At 41.3% G+C, this 25,362-nt stretch overlaps 1 protein-coding gene across 6 annotated transcripts; it reads left to right on the plus strand.

Moving 5' to 3' along the window:
• Nucleotides 1-18,357: 18,357 nt before the first annotated feature.
• Nucleotides 18,358-24,815, plus strand: LOC149005236 (potassium channel KAT3-like). Of its 6 annotated transcripts, none has more exons than XM_089167618.1 (11): nt 18,358-18,529; nt 19,089-19,304; nt 19,429-19,584; nt 19,684-19,741; nt 19,857-20,174; nt 20,609-20,848; nt 21,273-21,371; nt 23,133-23,165; nt 23,246-23,431; nt 23,596-24,325; nt 24,673-24,815. In XM_089167618.1, exons 1-11 carry the CDS (start codon nt 18,438-18,440, stop codon nt 24,813-24,815), a joined length of 2,271 nt encoding a protein of 756 aa, XP_089023744.1. In that variant the 5' UTR covers nt 18,358-18,437. The 6 variants fall into 6 exon arrangements, with proteins under 6 accessions (XP_089023744.1, XP_089023745.1, XP_089023742.1 ...); XM_089167616.1 differs by having other exon boundaries at nt 18,437-18,995; XM_089167617.1 differs by having other exon boundaries at nt 18,437-18,995; nt 19,462-19,584.
• Nucleotides 24,816-25,362: the final 547 nt, after the last annotated feature.

Genomic DNA, 25,362 nt, shown 5'->3' on the forward strand with positions numbered 1-25,362 from the left:
TTTCATGATGTGCTCGATAAGTTTGTAATCGTTTTCATTGATGACATCTTGATCTACTTGAAGAACAAGGAAGAGCATGTGAAACATCTGAACTTCACATTGCAAAGGTTGAGAGAAAAGAAACTCTATGCTAAGTTTAGAAAGTGTGACTTTTGGCTCTCAAGGGTAGTGTTTCTTGGCCATGTTGTTTCAGCCGAAGGTATTCGTGTTGACCCGGAGAAAGTGCAAATTGTTACCGATTGGGAAAGACCGAAGACCGTGACTGAGATAAGAAGTTTCCTTAATTTGGCAGGATACTATCGGAGATTTATTGAGAACTTTTCTAGGTTGGCTGCCCCTATGACTAAGCTAACTAGAAAAGAAGAGAAGTTTGTTTGGACCGATGCTTGTGAGAAGAATTTTGAAGAGCTGAAAGTTAGATTGACAAGTGCCCCAGTTTTAACTATACCTGATAGTTCCGGTGGGTTGATAGTCTACACTGATGCTTCCAAGATCGGTTTGGATTGCATGTTGATGCAACACGGCAAGGTTGTGGCTTATGCCTCTCGGCAATTGAAAGATTATGAGCGGAATTATCCCACTCACGACTTAGAGCTTGCCGCCGTTGTTTTTGCTTTAAAGATTTGGAGACATTACCTGTACGGTGAGAAAATCGCTATCTTCACAGATCATAAGAGTTTGAAATACTTCTTCACCCAGAAAGAGCTGAACATGAGACAAAGAAGATGGTTGGAGTTGGTTTCTGACTATGATTGTGACATTCAGTATCACCTAGGTAAAGCAAATGTAGTTGCAGATGCTCTTAGTAGGAAAGGTCAAAGGAAGGATTTGAACTTGTGTGCTTTGAGTCGGCCCTTGTTGTTGTCGATTGAAAGTTTTGGCTTAGAAGTGGTTCCTGAGGATTCGGATTGTATTCTTTATGCCATGACGGCAAGATCCACCTTTAAAGACTGGATTGTTGCTTTGCAAAGTTCTGATCTTGAGTTGAAAGAGAAGATTGAAAAGATTGCCACGAATTCATAAATGGACCCTGCTTTTAGTACATCTTTAGATGGTACCTTATTGTTTAGAGGTAGACTCTATGTGCCTACTGTTGATGAAATCAAGAAGGAAATATTGAAAGAAGCACACCAGTCGATCTTTATAGTACACCCTGGATGTACCAAAATGTACAAGGACTTAAGGGAACATTTTTGTTGGAATGGTTTGAAAGCGGATGTTGAAGACTTTGTTGCCAAGTGTGAGACTTGTCAGCGTGTTAAAGCCGTTCGACAGCCTCCATCTGGATTGCTTCAGCCCCTTCCTATTCCTAGCTGGAAGTGGGAAGATATCTCCATGGACTTCGTGACTAGCTTGCCGCGGACAAGCAAGGGAAATGACACTGTGTGGGTGATTGTCGATAGGTTGACCAAATCAGCCCATTTCATTCCTATGAAGATCACTTACACTTTGGACAAGCTAGCTAGACTTTATGTGGACAATGTGGTTCGTTTGCACGGAGTGCCTGTGAGTATTGTCTCTGATCGTGATCCCAGGTTTACTTCTAGATTTTGGAATGGGTTACAAAAGGCTTTGGGAACCCAATTGAATCTGAGTACAGCTCATCATCCACAGTCTGATGGACAATCTAAGCGGACAATTCAAATCTTGGAATATATGCTTAGATCTTGTGTTGTGGATATGGGTGGAAATTGGGACGAACACTTAGCTTTGGTTGAGTTTGCCTATAATAACAGTTATCAATCAACAATAGGCATGGCTCCATTTAAAGCTTTGTACGGTAACACTTGTAGGACACCTTTGTATTGGACTGAGATGGGTGAAAGAAGAGTCTTAGGTCCGGAAATGATTGAAGCTACAAGTGCGATGGTCGACATGATTAGAGAAAGGATTAAGTCTGCCCAGTCACGACAGAAATCTTATGCCGACAAGAGAAGGACCGATTTGGAGTTTCCAATTAGAGAGAAAGTTTTCCTTAAAGTGTCACCTATGAAAGGGGTGACGAGATTCAATGTGAAAGGAAAGCTTATCCCTCGCTTCATTGGACCTTATAAGATCTTGGAGAAGGTTGGACCTGTTGCATATCGCTTGACCTTGCCCCCATCTCTTGCTGGAGTTCACAATGTGTTCCATGTTTTGATGCTTTAAAAGTACAAAGAGAACCCGGAACACATACTATAGCAAGCACCCGAAGGACTTAGTGCCGACCTTTCTTACAATGAAGGACCAGCCGAAATCCTAGATAAAAAGGACAAGCAGCTGCGGAATCGCACCATCCCTTTGGTGAAGATTCGGTGGAAGAACATACCCCGGAAGAAGATTCATGGGAGAAAGAAGAAGACATGAGAAAGAAGTTTCCTCATCTTTTTGGAAGCACAGGTACGCTTTCAATTTATGTATCAAATGTATGCGATATGATGAACTTGAGTATGTGATTGCTTAGGTATAACTTGGGATTGGGGAGTGTCCTATTGACGCTTCTGTCCTTGGGCATCAGAGGGAATAGTATGGGATGTTCTCCGAAGATGCCTATCGACACTTTCCCGGGTTATTGGATGACATACATAGAATTATTTAGTTGTTTGGTTAGGATGTCCCTATCGTATCAGACCCGAATCGGAAGGGCATTGAGACCGAACGACCCATGGTAGCAGTGGGGATTTGTGGGCACTCAAAACCAATGAAATGATCCGTGAGAGGTCATAAATCTCATTGTGGGAGCCATTTATTGGTAGGGTTGCAAATGGATAGACTTGGGCTCACTGGTGCTCGAGGATCGGTGGGTCATATCCATGAGGGGATGTGAGAGCTTCCCGTCTACTATTTGTGGATGACCAATAGGGTTGATAAGTCTGGTGGGTAATATCCATGACTCTAGTGTGAAGGATTCCGGGATGGGAGGAATGGATGTATCTGGATCTGACATGATATGACTAAGTAAATGACTTGCATTGGGCTAGGCTTTACCGTGACATGCGCCAATACTTAGACCAAATGGTGATGTGAGAGAGCAATGACCGAAACCCCAACCATGGATTTGTCCTAGAGGGATGCAGGTTCCAATTCCCCCCCCGGTGATTGAGTGACTGAGACTTATCTAAAGAAGTATGGTGCTATGACTTAAAGCATGTCTACCTTAGAGACTAGCATTCATAGAGTTAGAATCATACTTGCATCATGTGTCATATCATATTGCATCATGTTGTGGTTTGTATCATATGGCTTATGTTGTATGGAATAATTGCCTTGCTGAGTTTTTTTGAACTCACTCCTTTTTGCAACATCTTTGTTAGACTCTATTGCAGGTACTACTACTGTCGACTTTGACAATCAACACTCTGAAGACCAAGTTGATGACTCGTACCCCTCTGGTCACGGTGTACAAGTTGGTAAAGACTAGTAGTCCGAGATTGGGACTCATCTGGAGCAGCTTAGTTTTGCACTTAGGTGTTAGGGATGGGATATCGTCTCATTCCCTTTTTAGTCTTTTTTTTTTATTCGTTGAGACCGTAGTTTAGTTTGTTCCCTTGTCACTTTGGGAATCGGTTGTAAATCCTTATTTTAGTCGATCCACCTTCCACTATTCTTATAGGGTGGGTTTCCCCCTCCTTTTCACACTTTGACTATATATCCTATTTGTATCTTTTATGCACTCTGATGTTCTTTGTGATCCTTCTGAGATCATTCCTTGACTTTTATTATTAAATTATTTGATTACAAAAAATTGTTCTTGCTTTTGATTATATTATTGTGCTAAGTGACTATGATCGTTCCTAAACTTGATCGGCGGGACCGTGTTTCACTCCCCCAGGTAATCCAGATAGGGTACCCCCTTGGTGGATTTTAGGGTGGGATGTGACAGGCAACAACTGAAACATCAGACTGTGGATTCTACATGTTGATGGCTCGAGTAGCTCTTCAGGTTCGGGAGCAGGATTGACACTCAAAAGTCCCGAAGACTTCACAGTCAGCTATGCATTAAGATTCAATTTCCTGGCCTCAAATAATGAAGCCGAATACGAAGCTGTTATAGCAAGCTTGAGTTGCCCGAGCACTCAGAGTACGGGAACTGGAAATAAGAAGTGACTCCCAACTTCTTGTGAATCAAATCAAGGGGGAGTATAATGCAAAAGATGAGAGAATGGCAAAATATCTGCCTAAGGTTGAGCAACTTCAAACACTTTTCGATCGGATAACTTTTCACCAAACACCTAGGAAAGAGAATGAACGGGCAGATGAACTATCTCGGCTATCTTTAGCCAATTACCAGAATCTGGATTCAGCAGTCTACATTGAAGAATTAGATATCCCGAGCACACAAGAGCCGGAGTCTTTCGAGATTAGCAATGATCCCGACTGGACAACACCTTTGGTAACTTACCTAAACGATAGCAAGCTCCCGACCGATCCAAAGGATGCCAAGAGAATTAAGAATCAAGCTGCCCGATTCACCATTATAGATGGACAGTTGTACAGAAGATATCAATTAATTACATGACTCAAGAACAAAGAGAGCTTGGACACTTAGTTACATGACTTGCGAACAAGGAGGTATAGGCCTCGGGACACAAAAAACTTCAACATCACAGCAGCAAAGAGATGTTTCATAGTAATTGATATACTAAAGCATCTTTGAACTCTTCGTAGTCGCCGAGAGCAAGATTCATTTGCCGATCGAAAGCCATGAACTTACCAATGAGCTAACGGCCATCTTGAATTGTCACTCGCATTCTGTCCCGGACGCCTCAATCAACCCTCAAGGATGGACTCTGGGAAGCTTTCTCCTCAACAAATGGCTCAACAAAACCTTCATTCGACACATTAGTGTCAGCAATGGTGTCAGTCGGGGACCCTCTGGCATCGTCTTCAGCTTAAGATTTCTTGGGTCCTCCATCCTCCTCATCCTCAGACTCGCCCTCATCCTCATCCTTGGCTTCGTCCCCGGTCTCCTCCTCCTCGGCCTCCTCCTGAGGTTTCTTCTCGGGAAGATCAATATAATTTGCAAGATCAGGATATGGGAAGTCAGGGATCTCAGGAAGATCTTTTGGCTGAGGAAGTTTAAGGTCATCGTACAACTTTGGGTCCAAAATCTTCTGCAGTTTCTCAGGATGGGGAAGTTATGTTTGCTCGAGGGTAAACCTGAAGGCCTGTCGAAACCCTCTCTTGAAGGCAGGAGTAGAGAGAGCCATAGTCAAATCTTTAAACTCTTTACTCGTAAAATACTCCTCCAGCACCTCCCTCTTAAAGTTCTGAGGCCCCTTGGCCCTCAGCTCCTCGAGTTCCCTACCCAGTTGTACGTTTCTCTTTTTTTCCTCAGCCAAATCCTCGGTAGCTTTCCCGAGTTTCTTCTCGAGCTCCTTGACCTTTCCTTTGTATTTACCTTTACTTTTAGAAAGGTCATCATTGTCCTTTTTCAGGCCAGCGAGTTTCTCCCAAGTCACCTCAAGCTCTTTCTTCGCCTGAGTAGATTCAACATTGGTTTTTTGGTGAAGCTGCTCAGCCAGCTTCAACTGCTCCGATTGGTCACGAGCCCGACTCAGTGACTCGGCAAAGACGTGAGCTTCCCTGGTCAGATACCTAAAGAAAAGACAGTAAATAGATGGCAAAAGAGTAAAAAATAAATTCAGACGGGAAGAAAGGATACATGTATCTATCAGCAAAAAATTCTTTATTCGGGAGATTTCTCAGATACTCCCGATCAGCTTGGAGAGTGGTTTCCTCGACCCACTGTTCAGCAAAACCCGGGTCCCCAAAAATCAAGTTAAGCTTGGCAATTGCAAGAGTGGTGGAAGGCTCAGCACAAAGCTGAGGCTCAAAATTTGAACCTTCTTGGCCGGGGAGGGATGAGGGTTCTCTGCCATAATCCCTTTTTCTCCTCCGGGAGGGGTTTTTCTCTTTGGGCTTTTTACAGCCCTAGCTGCAGTAACAAAGGTTTGGCCTTTGGCCACAAAAGACTTGGCCGGAACATCCCCCGAGGCAGGGGGTTTGCCCAAAGCAGCGCCTGAACCCGAAGCCTTAGACTTAGAGGCAGGTTTCCTCCTCCGGGCTTCCTCATGGACCCAGTCGCCATGGCCAAAAGATCTTCATCCGGGATGTTAGCAGCCACTGCAAGACAAAAAGAAATATAATGAGGTCAGAACAACGGAATACAAGGTAAAGTCAATCGAAACAAAAGCTTACCTGGGGAAAAGCCCCACAATTGAAGAACCAGAACATACTCCATGGAATAACCATGGACTACAAAATCATCCCCCTCAACCTAATTAATGATCCCAACCCTTTCTTCTTCATCGGGATCTAGGCCGACAGGGGTATTCAAGAGGTCAATATCATCCTTGGACCTCTCCTGGAATTCTGTAAGAAATGGCTTGGGAGAAGGAGGTTTGAAGAACAAGAAGAATTCTCTCCATTTCTTGGTTGTGGACGGGAGAGAATCCTTCTCAAGGAAGTTCCCTTGGAAAGAAGAAGACACCCTCTTTGCTATGTAAAACCAGCCACACTGGGAGTGAGGGTGTAAAGAATAATAATGGTGAAACAAGCCAACGGTCGGGAAAACACCTAAGGCATAGAAGAAACCAACAAAGCCAATCATAATACGCCAACTGTTCGGGCTCAAGTTGGTCGGGCTGATGGCGTAATGCTTCAAGAAATCAACAAAAAAATCGTGCAAGGGAAGACGAAGCCCCCCGATGAAGGCATCATAATACAGGGGATAAAAACCCTCCGAGGGACTGGTCACCCTTTCGTTCTCCTTCAGGAGAACAACTTCATACCCCTCGGGAATATTGAAGCTAAAAATAAACCTCTCTAAATCATCAGAAAACAGATAGCAAGCATAAAATTCAGGTCCCGAAGAGGATTGAACTAAATCAACATGCCAAGGAGTTAGAGGCTAAGCCTTTGCCAATGCCAAAGCATCCTCATCTAAGGTTCTCTTATCTGGCTTACGAGGAATGGCTCCCTGGAAATCACTAGGATGGTGGAAAGGTGGACGGGGTGGACCCTTTCGGGAAAGAACGACTTGAGAAGAGGCCGAAGTCTCTGGCCTCAAGTAGGCTCGGGAAGATGAAGCCGAAGGGTCACAAGAAGTGGCCGTAGATTTAGGCCTTAAAGCACTTTGGGTAGAAGGGGTGGCAGAATTAGAAGCAGTGGCAGACTCAGAGGCATCTCGAGGCTCAACACTAGGAACATCATCCACTTGAGCCTGAGCGGCTTGCATTTCCTTATCCCTACAGTTCATCTCAGCTATTTCCTCGAGGACACTAAGATCATCGTCGGGAGTACTATCGCTAGAAGTATGGGTACACTCATCATCTGAGGACTGCTCATGAAGATCTTTCAGACGATCTCTAGTTAGGTTAACTCCTCTCATTTGATCACTATCGCCCTCACTCACATACCCTAACGACGTTTTCTTTCCCGATATACCAAAACGGGAATGCTGGGTTGATGCCTAAAACCTTTCAAACTCACTGTGAAATCTCGCCTAATCCTAACCTTGCTACTGTGCCAAATGCATACCTAACATATACATTGTTAGGTTTATTCTCTGTCGTATGAGTTGCCTAGTTTCAATTGGTAGAAGTTTACCCCGATATTGATCTTTCCTCTCTACTATTTCTTCTTGTGCCTTCTATTCCCTTTGATAGGAGGGTGATCTTAAGTCATTCCCATGATTGATCCTCCTATCCTTGCTATTCTAGAGTGGATCTCCATACACTCTATAACCTTGTGAATTCTCTACATGATGATTTCGAAGAGAAATCAAGTGTGATCTTCACGATTGTTATTCCTTCTAATTGTTTCAAGACCTCCAGCTTTTCATCTCCTATTCTTCAATCAAAGGTTAGTAATCTCTCTTCTGTTGTATTGATCTACTCTTACTATGTTTTATTCTTTGTGATTGAGATTTAGAAGAATATGTTGCATCCTTGCAACCATCTCTTCTATGATCTCCTGTCATTCTTAAGGTTTTATGATCTTCATATTGATCTTCGCCATGATCCTCGTGAAGTCTTCATGAAGCCATGATCATACTTTCGATTTGATTTCAAAGCATGTTAGATTTATTCCTTGTTTTCTTACAAAAGAATTATTGTTAATTGTTTTCTGGAGATTTTGGGAGAAGAAAGTCAAGGTAAAAGCGATGTATCTCCATCTCCTTCGAAAACCTAGTACTCTCCCAATTTCGAGGACGAAATTATTTTAAGGGGGGGAGAATGTGACATCCAGCCCAAACCTAACCAGGACACCCTATTTGTTTTGGGTGAAGAAAGACTTGTTTGATATTAGACCTTAAAGTTGGACCTTGATTTCAGTGTTATTATCTTTGAAAGCCTTAAGAAGTCATGCCAGACCTTTCCTTTAGGGTAGACCTGTAATATCTGGCCTTATCCTAACCTTGACCCGGTCCGGAATCTGTTATGTTTGTAGGTCTGAAGACCCATAGTGGGGGTAAAAGAGACTTTGGGACCCTTTTGGTTGATGATTTGGTGTCGGAGCCCAAGCCCATAGACATTGACTATGATGCCCCTCACTTGAGAGCATTGTCAGTGTTAGTTTTGAATCTGCGCACAGAAGAGGGGTGAATTAGTTGAAATAACTAATGAACCCCTATTCTCAATCCAAATGTATTTCCCAAAACTAGACTTCTTGATGGACTTGTAGAAGAAAACCCCATTCAATTTGACCCCATATAGCCCTCCAAATCCCTGTCCGAAGTTGCTGAACTATGTCTGGCAAATCCTGCTTGCGCATCAAAGAAGGTGAGCTTAGTTGGTGGACCTAATGAACTCCCATGCTTGATCTGAATGTATTTATAGAAACTAGACTTCTTCATTGATTTGTAGGAGAAAACCTCACTCAATTTGACCTCGTATAGCCCTCCGAATCCCTGTTCGAAGTTGCTGAACTATTTCTGGATTTTCTGCTTTGAAACCTGTTACTGTTTTGGTCGATGCCATCAACCAAGGACCATCGACCAAAGTTACCCCAGTTCGAGAAAAAGATGCTTTTTGGATATTCCTTCCTCTATTTAATTGAAACCTCAAACCTAGAACCATATTTCACTCATTTCAACACCTGAGAAAGTGGGAAGGCTCCTCTTAGGCTCCTCCTTGGCTTGGGTGATGATCTTCTACAAGAATCATTGTCTCTCTTCTCTAATCTCTTCTCCAAGGTATGTAATCTCTCACTCTCTCTCTAATCTACTTCTACCCCATCTTTTTCTTGCTACTGAGTTCGTGAAGAAGGTCCTGCAACCTTGCAACCACCTCTTCTACAAGCTCTTTTGCTTTGATTAAACCTCTCTTTATCCTTTCCATGCTATGATTCTCATACATGATGTTCTTGCTTTCTTATTTTGATTTTCCTTTTCATTACAACATGAATGCATCTCTTAATCTGATTTTCTCTTTCAATTAGGTCTGATTATATGTTAGTAATTGTCTATATTCTGTTGTTCATCATTCTATTGATTAAATTCCTAAGTTCTCTTGCAATTTCAATTGATTTCATTGAAGAACATGATTCTTGCAAGTTTGAACCTAAGGCTTCAAATTGGGGGTTTTCAATTTGACCATTGGATCATGTTAATTCTCGCTACGTAGTCTCCTGCTACTGTTCCTAGCATTCCCTCCAAGTTTCCAATCGATCCGACCCCGGAAGACCCATTTCGGACCAAAATCCCCAAAACCCATTATGCAGCCCCGAAGACAATTTTGGTCAATCCTCTTTGGTCGATGCCATCGACCAAGGACCATCGACCAAACTTGCTACTGACAGCAACCTTGCTCCGTTTTGACCCGTTCGACCTCCGATTTTCTCGATTTCTTTTCTAACCTTTCATTTATGTTTGTCTAGGGTCTTATTACCATCTTTGGATCATTCTTTTGAGATTGTAGGAATATCATCATCACGACCTAAGGTAAGGACGGTTGTTACCATAACTCCATAGATTATGTGATTCTTGCTTCTATGTTAGAGACTTAGTAGATTTATCTTCTTTATCGTAATTCCTACAGTATATGACTGTTATAAGTACTTCAAGTATAGTAGTGCCATGTTTACATATTATTTTGTTATCATGATTATGTATTCTTAATAAATTCATATGTAACTGATCATGTCATGGTATGTATCTTTCTATATGATGAAATGTCAATTATGTATGATATGATGGAATTAAGAATGTGATTGAATAGGTATGATTTGGGATTGGGGAATGTCTTATTGACATTTATGTCCTTGGACATCGGAGGGAATAGTATGGGATGTTCTCCGAAGATGCCCATCGACGCTTTTCCGAATTATTGGATGACATAAATAGGACTTGTCTAGATGTATGGCTAGGATGTCCCTGTCGTATCAGACCCGAATTGGAAGGGCATTGATACCGAATGACCCGTGGTAGTGTATGGTTTGATGGGCACTCAAGGTCGGTAACCAACCCGGGAGAGAACATAAACCATGCTACGGATACCCGAAAGGGGCCATTTATTGGTAGGGTTGCAAATAGCTAGACTTGGGCTCATGGGCGCTCAAGGATCGGTGGGTCATATCCGTGAGGGGACGTGAGAGCTTCCCATTTACTATTTGTGGATGACCAATAGGGTTGATGAGTCTGTAATCCGGGATTACGCTGACTCTAGTGTAAAGGATACCACAAAGGATCGCCCGAGGCGAGGAATGGACGTATCTGGATCTGAGTTGATATAACTGAGTAGAAGACTTGCATTGGGCTAGGCTTTACCTTAACATGCGCCAATACTTAGACCAAATGGTGATGTGAGAGAGTGGTGACCAACACCCCAGCCAAGGTTGTCCGGAAGGTTTCAGGACCCAATTCCCGCTGGCTTGAGTGATTGAGACCTACCCAAAGAAGTATGGTGCTATGACTTAAAGCATGTCTACCATAGAGACTAGAATACATAGAGTTAGAATCATAATTGCATCATATGTTTCATATCATATTGCATCATGCTATGTTTTGTATCATGTATCTATGTTATTGTGGAATAACCTGCCTTGCTGAGTTCTTTTGAACTCACTCCTTTTTGCAACATTTTTGTTAGACTCTACTGCAGGTACTACTACTGTTGACTATGATGGTTAACACTATGAAGACTAAGTTGATGACTCTTAAACTACTGATTATGGTGACTACATTGGTGAAGACTAGTAGTCCGTGATTATTACTTATCTGGAGCAGTTCGGCCTTTGCACTTGTGTGCTAGTGTTGGGATATCGTCCCATTTTCTTTTTAACCTATTTATTTGATTTGTTGAGACCGTAGTTTAGTTCATTCCCTTGTCATTTTGAAAACCGGTTGTAACCCTTAATTTTATTCGATCTACCTTCAGGTAATGTTGTAGAGGGAATTTCCACCTCATTTCTGCATGTTGATCATTTATTTTATTGGTATATTTTCCACACTCTGATGTCCTTTGTGATCCTTCTGAGATCCTTTATTGACTTTATTATTAAATGATTTGAAAACAAAGAATTGTTCTTGCTTTTAATTATATTATTGTGCTAAGTGACTATGATCGTTCCTAAACTTGATTGGCGGGACCGTGATTCACTCCCCCGGGTAATCCAGATAGGGCACCCCCTTGGTGGATTTAGGGCGGGATGTTACACTCACCCTAGGTTTCTTCGGAGCCATGATTGGAAGAAAAGAACTTACTGTTTAAAGGTTGAAGGATCTCAAAGCTTAGTCGGGAGAAATTCTTGGTCGAGAGCAACGAAAACAGTGGATTGAAACAAAGAAGGAAAGGCAATATTTATACTACCGGATGAGGCGTTACTTTTCTTGATCAAACGGTTACAACGCTACATGATCGACGGTTCAAGAAAGAAGACGATTCGTCTTCCCGTGGTAGCCATTGTCACATCCACCCAGCCGGTATCCTATCTGGCATACCCGGGATGTGATCCACAGCCCGAAGATCCAGATCGAGCGGCCATGCCTCCCACATACACGATAACATAATCATGAACAATATAATCAATGTATAAAACAAGCAATAAATAGATCAATTGAATAAGAGAAGATAATAAATCAGAGTGCGGAAATATTAAATGTCAACTTCATATAGAGATAGTCTCAAAGAGAAGAAGTGATCAGAAGTCACTCCTCCAGAAATAGTGGAAATGTAGTTAATAAAGTTAAGTTACAATCCGTGCCGAGAACAAAACCATAATAGTTAGGGTGAAGATATCCAAATGATTACAATTATCCAGGGAAATGGGGCCTACATATAGGTTTCTTCTATCCTAATGATTTCTTCTTCAAAAGTGTGGATAAAGTAAACCCAACGTGGCCGCTCCCTCACTAATGTGAGGCTAACCCTGGTACGCACTATAATCCTCCTCGGTATAGCAATCCTGACTCTCCGCGTAGCCATCACCCGAAGTGTAGTATTCAGGATCATAGCTCGGGTCATAGGACGTGCCATCAAGGTCTTCCTGTACTGCAGTATAATCTAACAAATGGCACAAAAGAAATGAGTTCAAAAGTACTCAGCAAGGCAAGTCATTTCATAATACACAGTTCATTCAACACAAGTCACAATATGATGCAATATGATATGAGACAATGATGAAATATGATTCTAATCTTAAGTATGCTAGTCTCTAAGGTAGACATGCTTTAAGCCATAGCACCATACTTCTTTGGGTCGTCAGTCACTCCCCCTCAATCATAAGATATCTTGAGTCTGCCGTGGTAATTGGGTAAGGTCCTCATCAAGCCATGGTTGGGGATTTAGTCACCACTCTCTCACATCACCATTGGTATAAGTATTGGCGCATGTCGCGGCGAAGCCTAGCCCAATGCAAGTCATCTACTCAGTCGTATTATGTCAGATCCGGATACTTTCCCTATGGCACCGACCAACTCGGTTCCGTATCCTTCACACTAGAGTCAGCGTATCCTATGGCACCGACCAACTCGGACTACGGACTCATCAACCCCATTGGTCATCCACAAATGGTAAACGGGAAGCTCTCACGTCCTCTCACTGGTTGGTTACCGGTCTTGAGCGCCCGTGAGCCCAGGTCTATCCATTTGCAACCTTACCAACAAATGGCCCCTTTCGGGTATCTGCAGTATAGTTCAAGTCCTCTCACAGAGTGGATACCGGTCTTGAGCGCCCTTCAACCATACTCTACCACGGGTCGTTCGGTCTCAATACCCTTCCGATTCGGGTCTAATACGACAAGGGAAAAATATCCTAACCATACACCTAGACAATCCTATATATGTCATCCAACAACCCGAGAAAGCGTCGATGGACACCTTCGGGGAATATCCCATACTACTCCCTCCGATATCCAAGGACAGAAGTGTCGGAAGGACACTTCCCAATCCCAAGTCATACGTAGTCAATCACAAACTAAATCTCATCATATTATACTAAATCAATGATTCATCATATAAACAAATACATATCATAACATGATTGATCATATATAAAATCATAGAGTAAAACTGAACATGATATTCTAAATGATATATACATTTTATTACTGATAAGAAAACACATAATAGTCATGTATAGTAAAGGAATATTCATATGAACATAACCATTAAGCTCCCATAATGTAAGCATGTTGATATAATTAACATACTTGAGTTAACGACTGTCCTTACCTTAATCAAGTTGTAAATAGATTCAATGATTACCAAATATGGTCCCAAAATCAGTGTTGATACCTTAGATAATCATACAAGTAATGTCAGAGAAGAAAAGCAATTGAATCGGGGTTCAAACGGATCAATTCGGCTGAGTACAGGGCCTTAACAACTCTTGGTTGACTAGCTTGGTCAACTGTCAGTAGACCAAGACTTGTTATCTTCAGGACAGCAATGGAAACTTGATCCGAAACTGCCCTTCCGGTGCTCCGATCGTCATGAATTTTGGAGGGCATGTTTATAACAGTAAGGGGATACTACACACAAATTTTCATGATAATCCAACGGTTCAATCAAAAATACCCAAATCGAAATTTGAGGTTCTATAAGATACCTAGCAAGAATTAAATTGGAATTGATAGAAATTGTAAAAGATGATAGAAATCAATCAAATGAGTGTTAAGAATCAAGCTAGAATCTTAATTTTATTATAGTCTAAGCTTATCATGCATCTACATATCAGATTTGAATCAAAATAGGTTAGATTGAATAGAAATCAAGTGATGGAGTGCAATTAATCTCATTTGAATCATAGCATAGCAAGAGTGGGGGAGGATTAAGGAATTGAAAGGGGGAAAACTCATGGTTAAGTGTTTGCAAGGTTGCAGCACTTCAGCCATGGTTTCAAGATCATTAATTGATAAAAAAATGAATAGATTAAGAGAGGAATAGAAGAAATCATACCTTGAGTTGATGATTAGTGTATACAATAATGATTGGAGTCAAAGATTTTCCCAAACATCAAGGAATAGCCCAAGAGTATCCAACCTCGAGCTCTGGAGTGCCAATGATTAGTTTAGGTCCTCATTCATGAGTTCCAAAAAGGTAGGGGCAAAATGGGAAGAGATTTAGTGTAATTTCGAATTCCATTACTCTTGGTCGACTGGCTGGTCGACTGTTAGTCGACCAAGCACTTGACCAAGCTACGACAGCAACTTCAGGAGTGGATTCGAGAGGCTATACAGGGTCAAATCGAGCGGGGTTTTCTCCTACAAGTCATTCAACAAGTCTAGTTTCAGAAAATACCTTCAGATTGATCACGGGTTCCGGGAAGTGCTTCAACTAATTCAATCTTCATCGATGCGCAGATTTTCACCCAATACTGACAATGTGCTCAAGTGAGGGGCATCATTGTCAATGTCCATATGCTCAGCATCAAGCATCGAATCATCCACTAAGAGAGCCCACAGGTCTCTTCTACCACCACTTCGGGTCTTCGGACCTGCAACAGTATAAAATCCGGGCCGGGGCAGGGTTAGGATAAGGCCGGATTTTACAGCCATAATGGTTATAAGCTTAGTCGTTTAACGTGGCAAGGCTGGACTGGACATGGGCTTCAAGAAAAACTGTTAGTGTAATGGCTAGTCACTCCACACCAAGCATTAAATGCGCCCAATGACAAGACTCCCTTATAATCCCGAACGACTAAAGCAACATTCGGGATAAGATGATTTTGTCTGTTATACGGGAACTTCACACCCGACTCTCATAAGCCCGGGCACACCCAAACTGACTACCTGATCGGGACATATGACATGGGACAACACGCAATTTCCAGCCATAGATACATCTCTCACTCTTAACCTAGCTCTCTCTACATTACATATGACTGTCCTCGGGGTGTTCACCTACAGTTTCCTCAATCATGGATAGTCAGTACTTTCTCAAAAACTTGGCAGGTTATGAGATGGTATCGCATGAAGAAGACCCATTCAAAATAGGGATCGAGAAAGTCAAATACACCCGACGGTTTAGCTTCCTTGTTATCCCACACGATGTAAACAACGTCCGGGATAGGGGGCTTGTGAAACGGAAGTTTCCTACCCGACCGGGTCAGACCCGGTCAGGGCTCCACATGCCATGTAGTCGGGAGAGATACCGACCAGCTTGATTAAAGGCGTAACGTACGCTGGACTTGTATGGCAGCCACACTCGATTGGGAAGGTCAACTTAGTAACCGATCAAGCGGGACCAACAACAAGGAGGCATAATCCCAAGAGAAACAACGGCTCTCGTCGGGTACACTTACCAAATACAGAAAAGGTAACACTTACAGTATAAAAATAAGAACATATCCCTCCGGTAAGCATCCAATACATTCTGAACATAGTCTTGTGTAATTCTTGCACGGGACCTTAACCTGTTCACTGTCTGGACTAAGCCATCGAGGCGGTTGCCCGGTATTTTAGCCAGCCCGCATCTAACCTTTCTTGCAGAACTCATAGTCTTCAGAAAGAGAGGAGGTTTAGCCGGGAGCAGCAGCAATATAACTATGACATATCAATTAAAAAAGTGTTAGCAAGGTAATTACTATGCTCAAACATTGGAACATGCAAAATTCCACCAATCCCTTGTAAAACAAAAACTAATCATGTTGATGCATCTATTTTTGTCTCTGCTAGTGCAACCCAAACAGCAATTTCTTACTCAGTTATAAAATGTTAGTTGCACTGGAAGACAATTCTTCGTCAGTGAGCATAACTCCTCCAACGACAAAATGAGACATATATTTATTTGCCACATGATAGTACAAGTGTTAGTCTATGTAATACTCATAAGATGTAAGCAATGTAACTCACAAACCTTATCGTCATAAAGTCATAACAAGAAGCTACGGAATCTACAAAAGATTCACATCAGATTTGGCTCGTGATCTTTGGAAGAGTCTGGAACAGTTACTCAATAATACAAAAGGACCACATATGAGGAAGTTAAGAAGGCTTTAAAAACCTCATTGAGGAAACACCACAAACTTAAAAGAGGACCACTAGGTTCTTTCTCACTACTGCCAAGTGAAACTCACGAGAATTCCATTTCCCTCTCACATGTCAAGTGGGAATGGTCCACCAAGCAATACAGCTAGCTCACCGACTCACCCAGGGATCGAAGGGGCCGCCCGCAACATGTTTTGTTTTTTTTCACCCACCCATTGCTAGTTTCATCTTTCATGACCAAATACATGACTGAGACACTTAACTATTTCTTTGGTTACAAGTTTAATGAAACTAACCCCAACCAACGGATTCAGTGAGAGTTGGGTCAATGGGGACTCACTCGATCTCCCAAATGGCTTTATCATCTATTTAAGGGGATCAAGGTGTTGAGCCACAACTTAAAATGGGAAAACTTATATTAATGCAAATTATAATAACGCAATTTTCACAAGTAATACAGGAGCCTTGTGCACTAGTTACAACATTTAATCTACAGCAAGTTGGACCTTTCAATAATGCACCTTGAGGAACATGAGGTTAACAGGATAAATATGATGTGCTTAGTGATGTTCCAGAAAATCACAAGAAAAATCTTAACCAACTCTTTTACAATTTCAGAGAACGTACATGAATATCTTGTATGCATTGGCATACAAATAAACCATTTTTTGTTTTTGTTTTGGGTAAGCATACATGGGATTAATGTTGGCAGAATCATCGATATTTGATTGAATTAGATTTTGAAATTTGATACATAATTAATCTAAACCACCTTCCCCCTACCTAAATATTCGAATCGACATATTGTCTATTTATGTGGTTGAGCGAGTGCAAATGTGTCTTGACACATTTAGAAAATAATAGAGCTTTGTGACAATAATAGTTTAGCTAATAACAAGTATATAGGACAAACCGTAAATCTTCCCCACATCTTGGCTCTGACTATGTAAAGTAAATAACATAATAAGATTTAACTGGGTTTCTTAAGAAAATCTTACTCTTAATTCTAAGGTAGCTATAAGCCGTGAAATCCTCCAACCTCGGCTCCTATTGTCTCAGTTTGTCATGTTTATTTTGGAAAATTTCACCTACCCACAAAATAGGGGGTTGGGCTCTTGGACCAGGTGTTCTGCCCACATCTGATGAAATTGGGGTCTCTACCCTCGACTACCCTGACGGCTCTACACCACACATTCAGGTGGGAACCTCTCTGACTTTCTGAACATTGACAAAGTAAGGAACCCCTCCCCAAGCGGATGTATAGTGACGGGGGATCAGGATATTGTTATCATCTATCCTCATGGGTAGACTGCACCAGATGGCCTTGTCCCGTATACTGGGTTTCAATCCCAAAAACGAAAAACAAAACAAAACAAAACAAAACAAAACGTGCACAATCCAAAACATTATGTGGGGCTCACGGGACCATCTAGGACATCGTGCTGTGCCAGAGAGGAGCCCAACCTGAGGTGAAGAGGAGTTGCTGAATGCAGAATGCAGAATGCAGAATGCAGAATGCAGAATGCAGAATGCAGAATGCAGAATGCAGAATGCAGTTCAGTGGTCTCTCTAATAATAAGATCTTGGAAAGAGATAAAAGGAAGCAGACGCCACAATTTCCATGCGCATGACCGTGCTATTATCATATGTAAGTAGTGACCAACACATCAGAAAGGGATGATTTGGTTTATGGTGTGAAACGTTTCCCATAGCTTGTATGGTCATGCTTGCGTTTCATATGCATCCTTGGCTTTTACTAAACAAGATGACATACAGAGTTGATTGAAACTGATTTGGGTTTTGAATTTCCTCAAAACCCCATTTTTATTGGTCCACATGGCACCCGTGACCCCACTGCACTTTCCAGGAAAGAAGGGTTATCTGGGATACCTGGTCTCATTTATTTTTGGGCTTTTAAAGAGGAGAGAGGAAAATAAAAATAAAAATAAAAAAAAAGATAATCTTTCTAGACATGCAGATGAAAACTAAATGCGTAAAGGACTTACTTAGCCATATTTTTGCAGATTATGGAGCACCCACCGCCATTCTGTAAACCTTCACACACTCAAAATATCTCTGCAATTGCATTTCTAGAAGCTTTTTGTCTGTCACTCTTGGGGTATTTTCTCTTCAAATCAACCCTGGAATCTTGATTTTTCTAGCACTCTTCTTTTCCTTCTTGTTCCTTCATTTCTTTCTTGCCATATTTGTTCAAACAGAGGGTAACACCAATCCAAGCTTTTTTTGTTTAATTACTTGGATCACATTCAAAGCAAAAGAAATGAAGCCTAACCCCCTGTCACCAGCTTTGCTATATATAACTACTCCCCCAAGCCTTACCAACGAAAAGTTTTACAGCAGCCTCTGAGCTCCTCACTAGTAATAGGGTTGCCTTTGGAGAGTTGAACCGCCATGTCATTTTCTTGCACATCTTTCTTACGCCGCCTTTGTAGATATGAGTTCCACATGGAGAGTGGCCGCCATGGCTTCTTCTCCAGTGATCTCTTGCCATCCCTTGGTGCCAGGATTCACCAACAAACCAAGCTTAGAAGACATATCCTTTCTCCTTTCAATCCCTGCTATAGGTCACAATCCTATACAACCTTCACAGTTTGATCGTTGTTATTTTCTTAAGCAAATATGGAAGACCATTGCTTATCAGTTTCTCATCATTTCAGGGCCTGGGACATGTTTCTCATTGTTCTCGTCATTTACTCAGCTTGGATCTGCCCGTTTGAGTTTGCCTTTCTAAGTTACAAGCAAGACACACTGTTCATCATAGATAACATTGTCAATGGCTTCTTTGCCATTGATATCATCTTGACCTTCTTCATTGCATATATTGACCACCAATCTTATCTTCTGGTTGATGAACCCAAGAAAATTGCAATCAGGTCAATGTATTCTCCACATCAATCCAGCTCATAGTTTACTTTGTTTCATATATGTTGCACCTTAGCTGACTTACTTGGTTCTATTCATGAAAAAGGACTTGAAATAATCTAAACCCATGCACAGGTATATATCGACCTGGTTCATTTTCGACATCAGTTCAACAGCACCAATTCAACCTCTCAGCCTACTGTTCACAAATCACAGCAGCGGTCTTGGTTTTAAAGCACTCAATATGCTCAGACTCTGGCGTCTCCGACGGGTCAGTTCCCTGTTTGCAAGGTTTAACACCAAATTAAAATCTTCACTTTTGTTTTTTCCCAAATTTCAAATGTGTTGATGGAAGAAAGAAATTCATTAAGCTAGTTTCCTTTGCTTCAGACTAGAGAAGGACATCCGGTTCGACTATTTCTGGACTCGGTGTACAAAACTCATCTCGGTTAGCATTCAAAACATTTTTTGCCTTTTCTCTGTCTTTTTCCACTTTTATTGTCATACTTACTTCCATCAGCCCCATCAACATTACACATGATTTCCCCTTAATTCAACTGCAGGTGACTCTCTTTGCAGTACACTGTGCTGGATGCATTAACTACCTCATAGCAGACAGATACCCAAACCCGAAAAGAACCTGGATTGGTGCAGTACTGCCAAATTTCAAAGAAGAGAATCTGTGGGACAGATACATAACTGCAATCTACTGGTCTATCACAACTCTAACTACAACTGGTTATGGTGACTTGCATGCTGAGAACCCGAGGGAGATGTTGTTTGATATCTTCTACATGCTATTCAACTTGGGATTGACAGCTTACCTCATTGGGAATATGACAAACCTTGTCGTACACTGGACCAGTCGCACCAGAAGTTTTGTATGTTCTATCTAAAGACATTTTGTTTTTCCCATTTCGTAGCTTTCTCTGTTCATTCATATTAAAGTTGCACATATTTAAACAAATTGGTAACCCAAAAAGCAGTAATAAACTGCATGGCAAGAAACTGCTAGTCTAGAATCATTCTCATGAGTAATCAGAATACATTCTTTTGTATTTAGATACCAAGACTTTTATTCCCTATTTACTCCGCAGAAACTGTCAATCAGTAATGCTACTACACAGCATATTTTAAATGCTGATCTATTGATGAAAATAAATACTATTAATAAGATGTAGAAAACACAAATGCATCACTTCAACAGCAATTTAACATTGAGTTCTAATCTATTTGACAATACTTTCCATACTTCTTGTCAGATAAATGTGTGGTTTAACAATGCACTAAACAGCCCATTCTTTTGATGCTGCAGAGAGATAAAGTTCGAGCTGCTTCTGAATTTGCAGCACGGAACCAGTTGCCCCGATGCATACAGGATCAAATGTTGTCCCACTTATGCCTCAAGTTCAAAACAGAAGGGCTGAAACAACAAGAGACCTTGAATAGTCTGCCAAAGGCCATTCATTCAAGCATAGCACACCATCTCTTCTTTCCTATCATACAAAAAGCTTATATTTTCCAAGGAGTGTCCCATGAGTTCCTTTTTCAACTGGTATGACTTCACATACTATCTGTTAGGGGGCAGGTTGGAACTTGGAGTAGGGAGGAGCTAAAAATTTCAATCTTAAAGGCAAACTGTTAACATGGTTCCTTAGTACCTTGCCAACAGAGTTTAGGCCTCAAAAGGTCATGGGTTAACTCTCTTGTCTTCACCTTGTCCCCCAAGATACCTCCCCCTTCAACCATCCACACAACCCCCCTGCCCCCTGGACAAATATTTTTTTTCACGGATTGCAACATTGCAACATGAGTCATCAACCAATCTTTTTTTTTTTTTTTTTTTATGTTTTTTATTTTGGGGGGGGGGGGGGTAACCCATCACAACTGATAGCAATTAATTTGTCTTTTTAAAGGTGTGCATCAAATCCTAGCAAAATTTCGAGAATACTGATACACTATTGTTCTTCCATGGCAAGGTTTCAGAAATGGAGGCTGAGTATTTCCCACCAAAGGAGGACGTGATTCTGCAGAATGAAGCCCCAATAGATCTTTATATACTGGTTTCTGGAGCAGTGGTAAGTAAGCTTAAATACAAACAGATTTCACATGAATGTTACCATAGCATCTTAGTGAAAACTAGCTGTAGGGTACAAAATAGCATAGAGTAAAACTAGACCAACAGAGACAATCAAAATAACCACTAGCAAAGTGTTGGATTCTAAAGCCATGCCGAGATTTCACACAACAGAAGTCCATATCAAATCCAAATCCTAATGGATCCTAAATATGAACAGGTTATGGGTTGCACTTAAATCCTTATCTTCATATAATCAGTATATAAACCCTATGTGAATCCTGATCAATCAAGATCCATATCAAATTGTAAAACTGCTTCGACCCTAAATTCAGATCCCAGATATATTCATACAATAGGTACATCAACCATATATGAATCATGAAGACATAATTAGTCAAGATCCATATAAATGGTATCTCATATAATCAACCTGCTCAGATCAATCTATAAAACCATTGCAAGCCTAAATTCAAATCTGGTTTATATGTTGGGGACAGTGTGGATCTTGGATCTTGCATAGTCCATTTTATTCCCCGCCTCACCCCTGGTTGGGATGGGTAGGCCCACCACTTCACTTTCACTTAGGCCTGGGCCAAGTCAGTGAGGGGAACCCTGTCGGGCTCCTTCCCCCAAAACAAACTGTACGTGGGAGTTTCCCTTCATACAGCTCGAACCATTCTCAGATTCCCCAAAAGGCATCCTTTCCTTCTTTGTTGGGTTGGTTCAAGCGCGTGCAAACGAGCACCGGCCGCAACAGCAGGGAACTATGACCAATAGAGTCAGACACTATAGATAGTGGTCTAATGACAAGGGCCGATGATGGAAGCTCGGGACAGAGCCGTATGATGCGGAAGTCTCACCTACGGTTCCCTACCAATTGCCCAAGTCCCCTAGGCACCTAGGTCCTTTTTAGTGACTTTGGCATACTATATATAGAGAATTGAGAACCACCCCCACAGAATGTCTCCAAAATAGGGATGGCAATGGAGCAGGTTCAATAGGAACCCCACCCTAGCCCATCCTAATGGCAAGGTCTGATATGCCTAACATTGGACCACCTTGACCCAGGCGTTCTCATAGTTGCCATACAATGCAAAATTAAACACCATGGAAGCATGCATGTTCAACATAGCGTTTAAGTTGATGTTCTGAGACCAGGCCTACTAACATCCTTTATATAGCAGGTGCTGAGTCAGCAAGTCACCCAGGTTCAACTACCAGATTGTAACAGTTCCTTTTTTTTTTGGGTTTGTGAGGATGGGGAATAAGTAGATTGTAACAGTTCTGATCCCACAACCAACAGGTTGCAATGGCGAAACTTAAGTAGGTCTGCATTACAAAAGTATCTTGTAGCACAAGCTTTGACATGTTGGGAACTAGTTGACAAAAAATTATCTAGATGGGTTTTAAGGGTTTGACTGTCTTGGTTTAGTTGCTCAAAGATCTGGGTCATTCTAGTCAATGACAAGTCAGTCAACAAATTTGAAGGAAAGACAGGTTGAGGTTGATCAACATTTTTTCTTCAGAAGAAACATGTGATGATCAACCTGTTGAAGTGATTGGTGATGATGCCACCAACTAACTGGAAGGACCAAGCCAGGTCTCAGAACACTTGCACCAACATATACTGAAACAACCCAGTTCACTCTTCTCTACTAGGAAACTCATCACTTAGTCCTTGACTTGCCATAAAGATGCTACAGAAATCTAGAATGCTAAAGATGACCTATCTAATGTAGTTGCTCTTCTTTGGTTGCAGAATTTGATAGCAAATATTGATGGGCATGACCAAGTATGTATTGCCTTCATTAATGACATATTTGTTAGGAGAAAATAACCAAAGTTAAGAAACTTCCTCTGTATCCCATGCAGGTTCATGGAAAGTTAGTTGCAGGGGAAATGTTTGGGGAGATAGCGGCTTTATGTTACAGGCCACAGCCATTTACTGTTCGCACAACTGAGCTTTCTCAGATTTTACGGCTAAACAGGAATTCACTAATGAACGTAATTCAGGCAAATACAGAGGATGGGAAGATGATCATGGACAACCTTTTCCAAGTAACCATTTATGTATTTGTGTGTGTTTGTATATGTGTGTTGGTAATATAGAGGATGGGAAAATGATCATGAACAATCTTTTTCCAGGTAACCATTTATATATTTTTGTGTGTCTAGTGGGACAAGCAATAAAGCTAATGGTTCTGCATTCCATTTTCTTCCAGAAGTATAATGAGATGGAAAGACTAAGGTTTGCAGACGCACCTAGGGATCCAGGTATTATCCTCAAAGAATGGCAAGACACAAGAAAGCTAGGATTTGGTTCTCAAGTGGGATATCAAGAAAATTATCCACACGGAGATTCAGCAATTACAGGAATGGAAATGGGAATATTGGAAGCTACAAAGCACAGAAAGACAGACACAGTTTATGATCTTATTAGACAAGGAGCTGATGTGAACTCTACAGATGCAGATGGCCGAACACCTCTTCATGATGCTGTCTGCAAGGGGCATCCTGAAATGATTAAGATTCTGCTACAGAGGGGGGCAAATGTAAACAAACCAGATGCAATGGGGTGGACACCAAAAGCCTTGGCAGAAAAGAAAGGGCATAAAAGCATCAATGACCTCTTACAATGCGACCAAAACCAAAACAAATGTCCAGGTGACCATGAGATAGATTTCATTGACACAGAAAGCACAACTTACAGAGGAAGTAACCAAAGAAGCTACTGCCAAAACTTGCCAAATTTCACAAACTCACATTTTGGAAAAGTACCACCAAAGTTCACTCCAGGAAGCTATTATTCTCCAAGTGACGGTACAGTTGCGAAATTGACTGATAGAAGAGTGATAATCCACATGAACTTTCCACAAGAGAGTTCATCAAAACAGCAGCTTGGAAAATTAGTAGTACTGCCTGATTCATTAGAAGAGCTACTCAGAATTGCTGGTAAGTTGGATTTGATATCTATGAGCATTGCTGGTTCACCTACAAACTAAGGGGAAGCATATTAGTAAAAATAAACTCATCCATATAAAAGCATTTAAGCAAAATCGAGAATAGGAAAGGAAAGAACTCACCTTAGCTTGGTCCTGCAATACTCACACCTTCTCCATAGATTAGTTAAAGCATCATTAGTTTAAATCAATATAACTGCATTTAGGAGAAAATGGATAAAGAACTAACCCTGTCCTGAAACATTCTCACCATAGATATGGACTAGTTAAACACCGAAAATGAAGAGCATTTATTGCTTGATTTTTGCCTGTCTCATACCAGTATCTTGTAAAATGCAGGTCAAAAGTTTGCAGGTTGTCATCCTACAAAAATCATCAATGCAGATAATGCAGAAATCGATGACATAAGCGTCATCCGAGATGGGGATCATTTGTTTCTCATTCATGATAAGAGTGAAAATTTCAGTACTGATTTACCTTAAACATGATTTGTGAATTGAGGCAACTCAGAATGAGAATAATAGATTGTGAAAGTCAAATAAATCTCATTGTTCAAAGCTAGGAATGAAACTAGTATATTGGACAAAAGTCACATTTGACTCCACTTAACTCCCACATGGTGAGACGGGGAGAATTTTTGGGAGGGGAGTGGGGGAGGCATACAGCAATATCAATGCCCTGGAAAGAAGTCAGAGTAGAGAAATCAAGAGCTTTTGCCACTGTAGTCACTGTAATGCCACTTTACCACATCACCAGTGCCAATCTATGCATAGACGATCTTGACAGAGAAAGCATGTAAGAATGGCTCCATAACATCAAAGGAAACTGATTCAGTTTGCCCACCCAGGATACCTTCAAATCCTTGCATGCTTTCTTTTCCATGATAAATAAACAATCGTGACAGATAAACTTCATCCCTTTTTTTCTGGGCTTTTGATGGGCAAAGGGTGAGATTCTGTGTTAAAAACAAACTTATCCATAGGAATAACACTGTTGTCGCTGAACAGCTAGTATAAATAATTCAATGTC

This window comes from Hakea prostrata, chromosome 9 (genome assembly GCF_041222555.1).
Source record: "Hakea prostrata isolate BN-2017 chromosome 9, UWA_Hpros_2, whole genome shotgun sequence".
Taxonomy (NCBI): domain Eukaryota; kingdom Viridiplantae; phylum Streptophyta; class Magnoliopsida; order Proteales; family Proteaceae; genus Hakea; species Hakea prostrata.

Coding starts and splice junctions, on each gene's coding strand:
- LOC149005236 (XM_089167616.1), top strand. CDS start 18,823: ATGTCATTTTCTTGCACATCTTTCTTACGCCGCCTTTGTAGATATGAG. Junction 20,175..20,608: donor CCAGTCGCACCAGAAGTTTT/GTATGTTCTATC, acceptor TTGATGCTGCAG/AGAGATAAAGTTCGAGCTGC. Junction 23,432..23,595: donor TCATGGACAACCTTTTCCAA/GTAACCATTTAT, acceptor ATTTTCTTCCAG/AAGTATAATGAGATGGAAAG.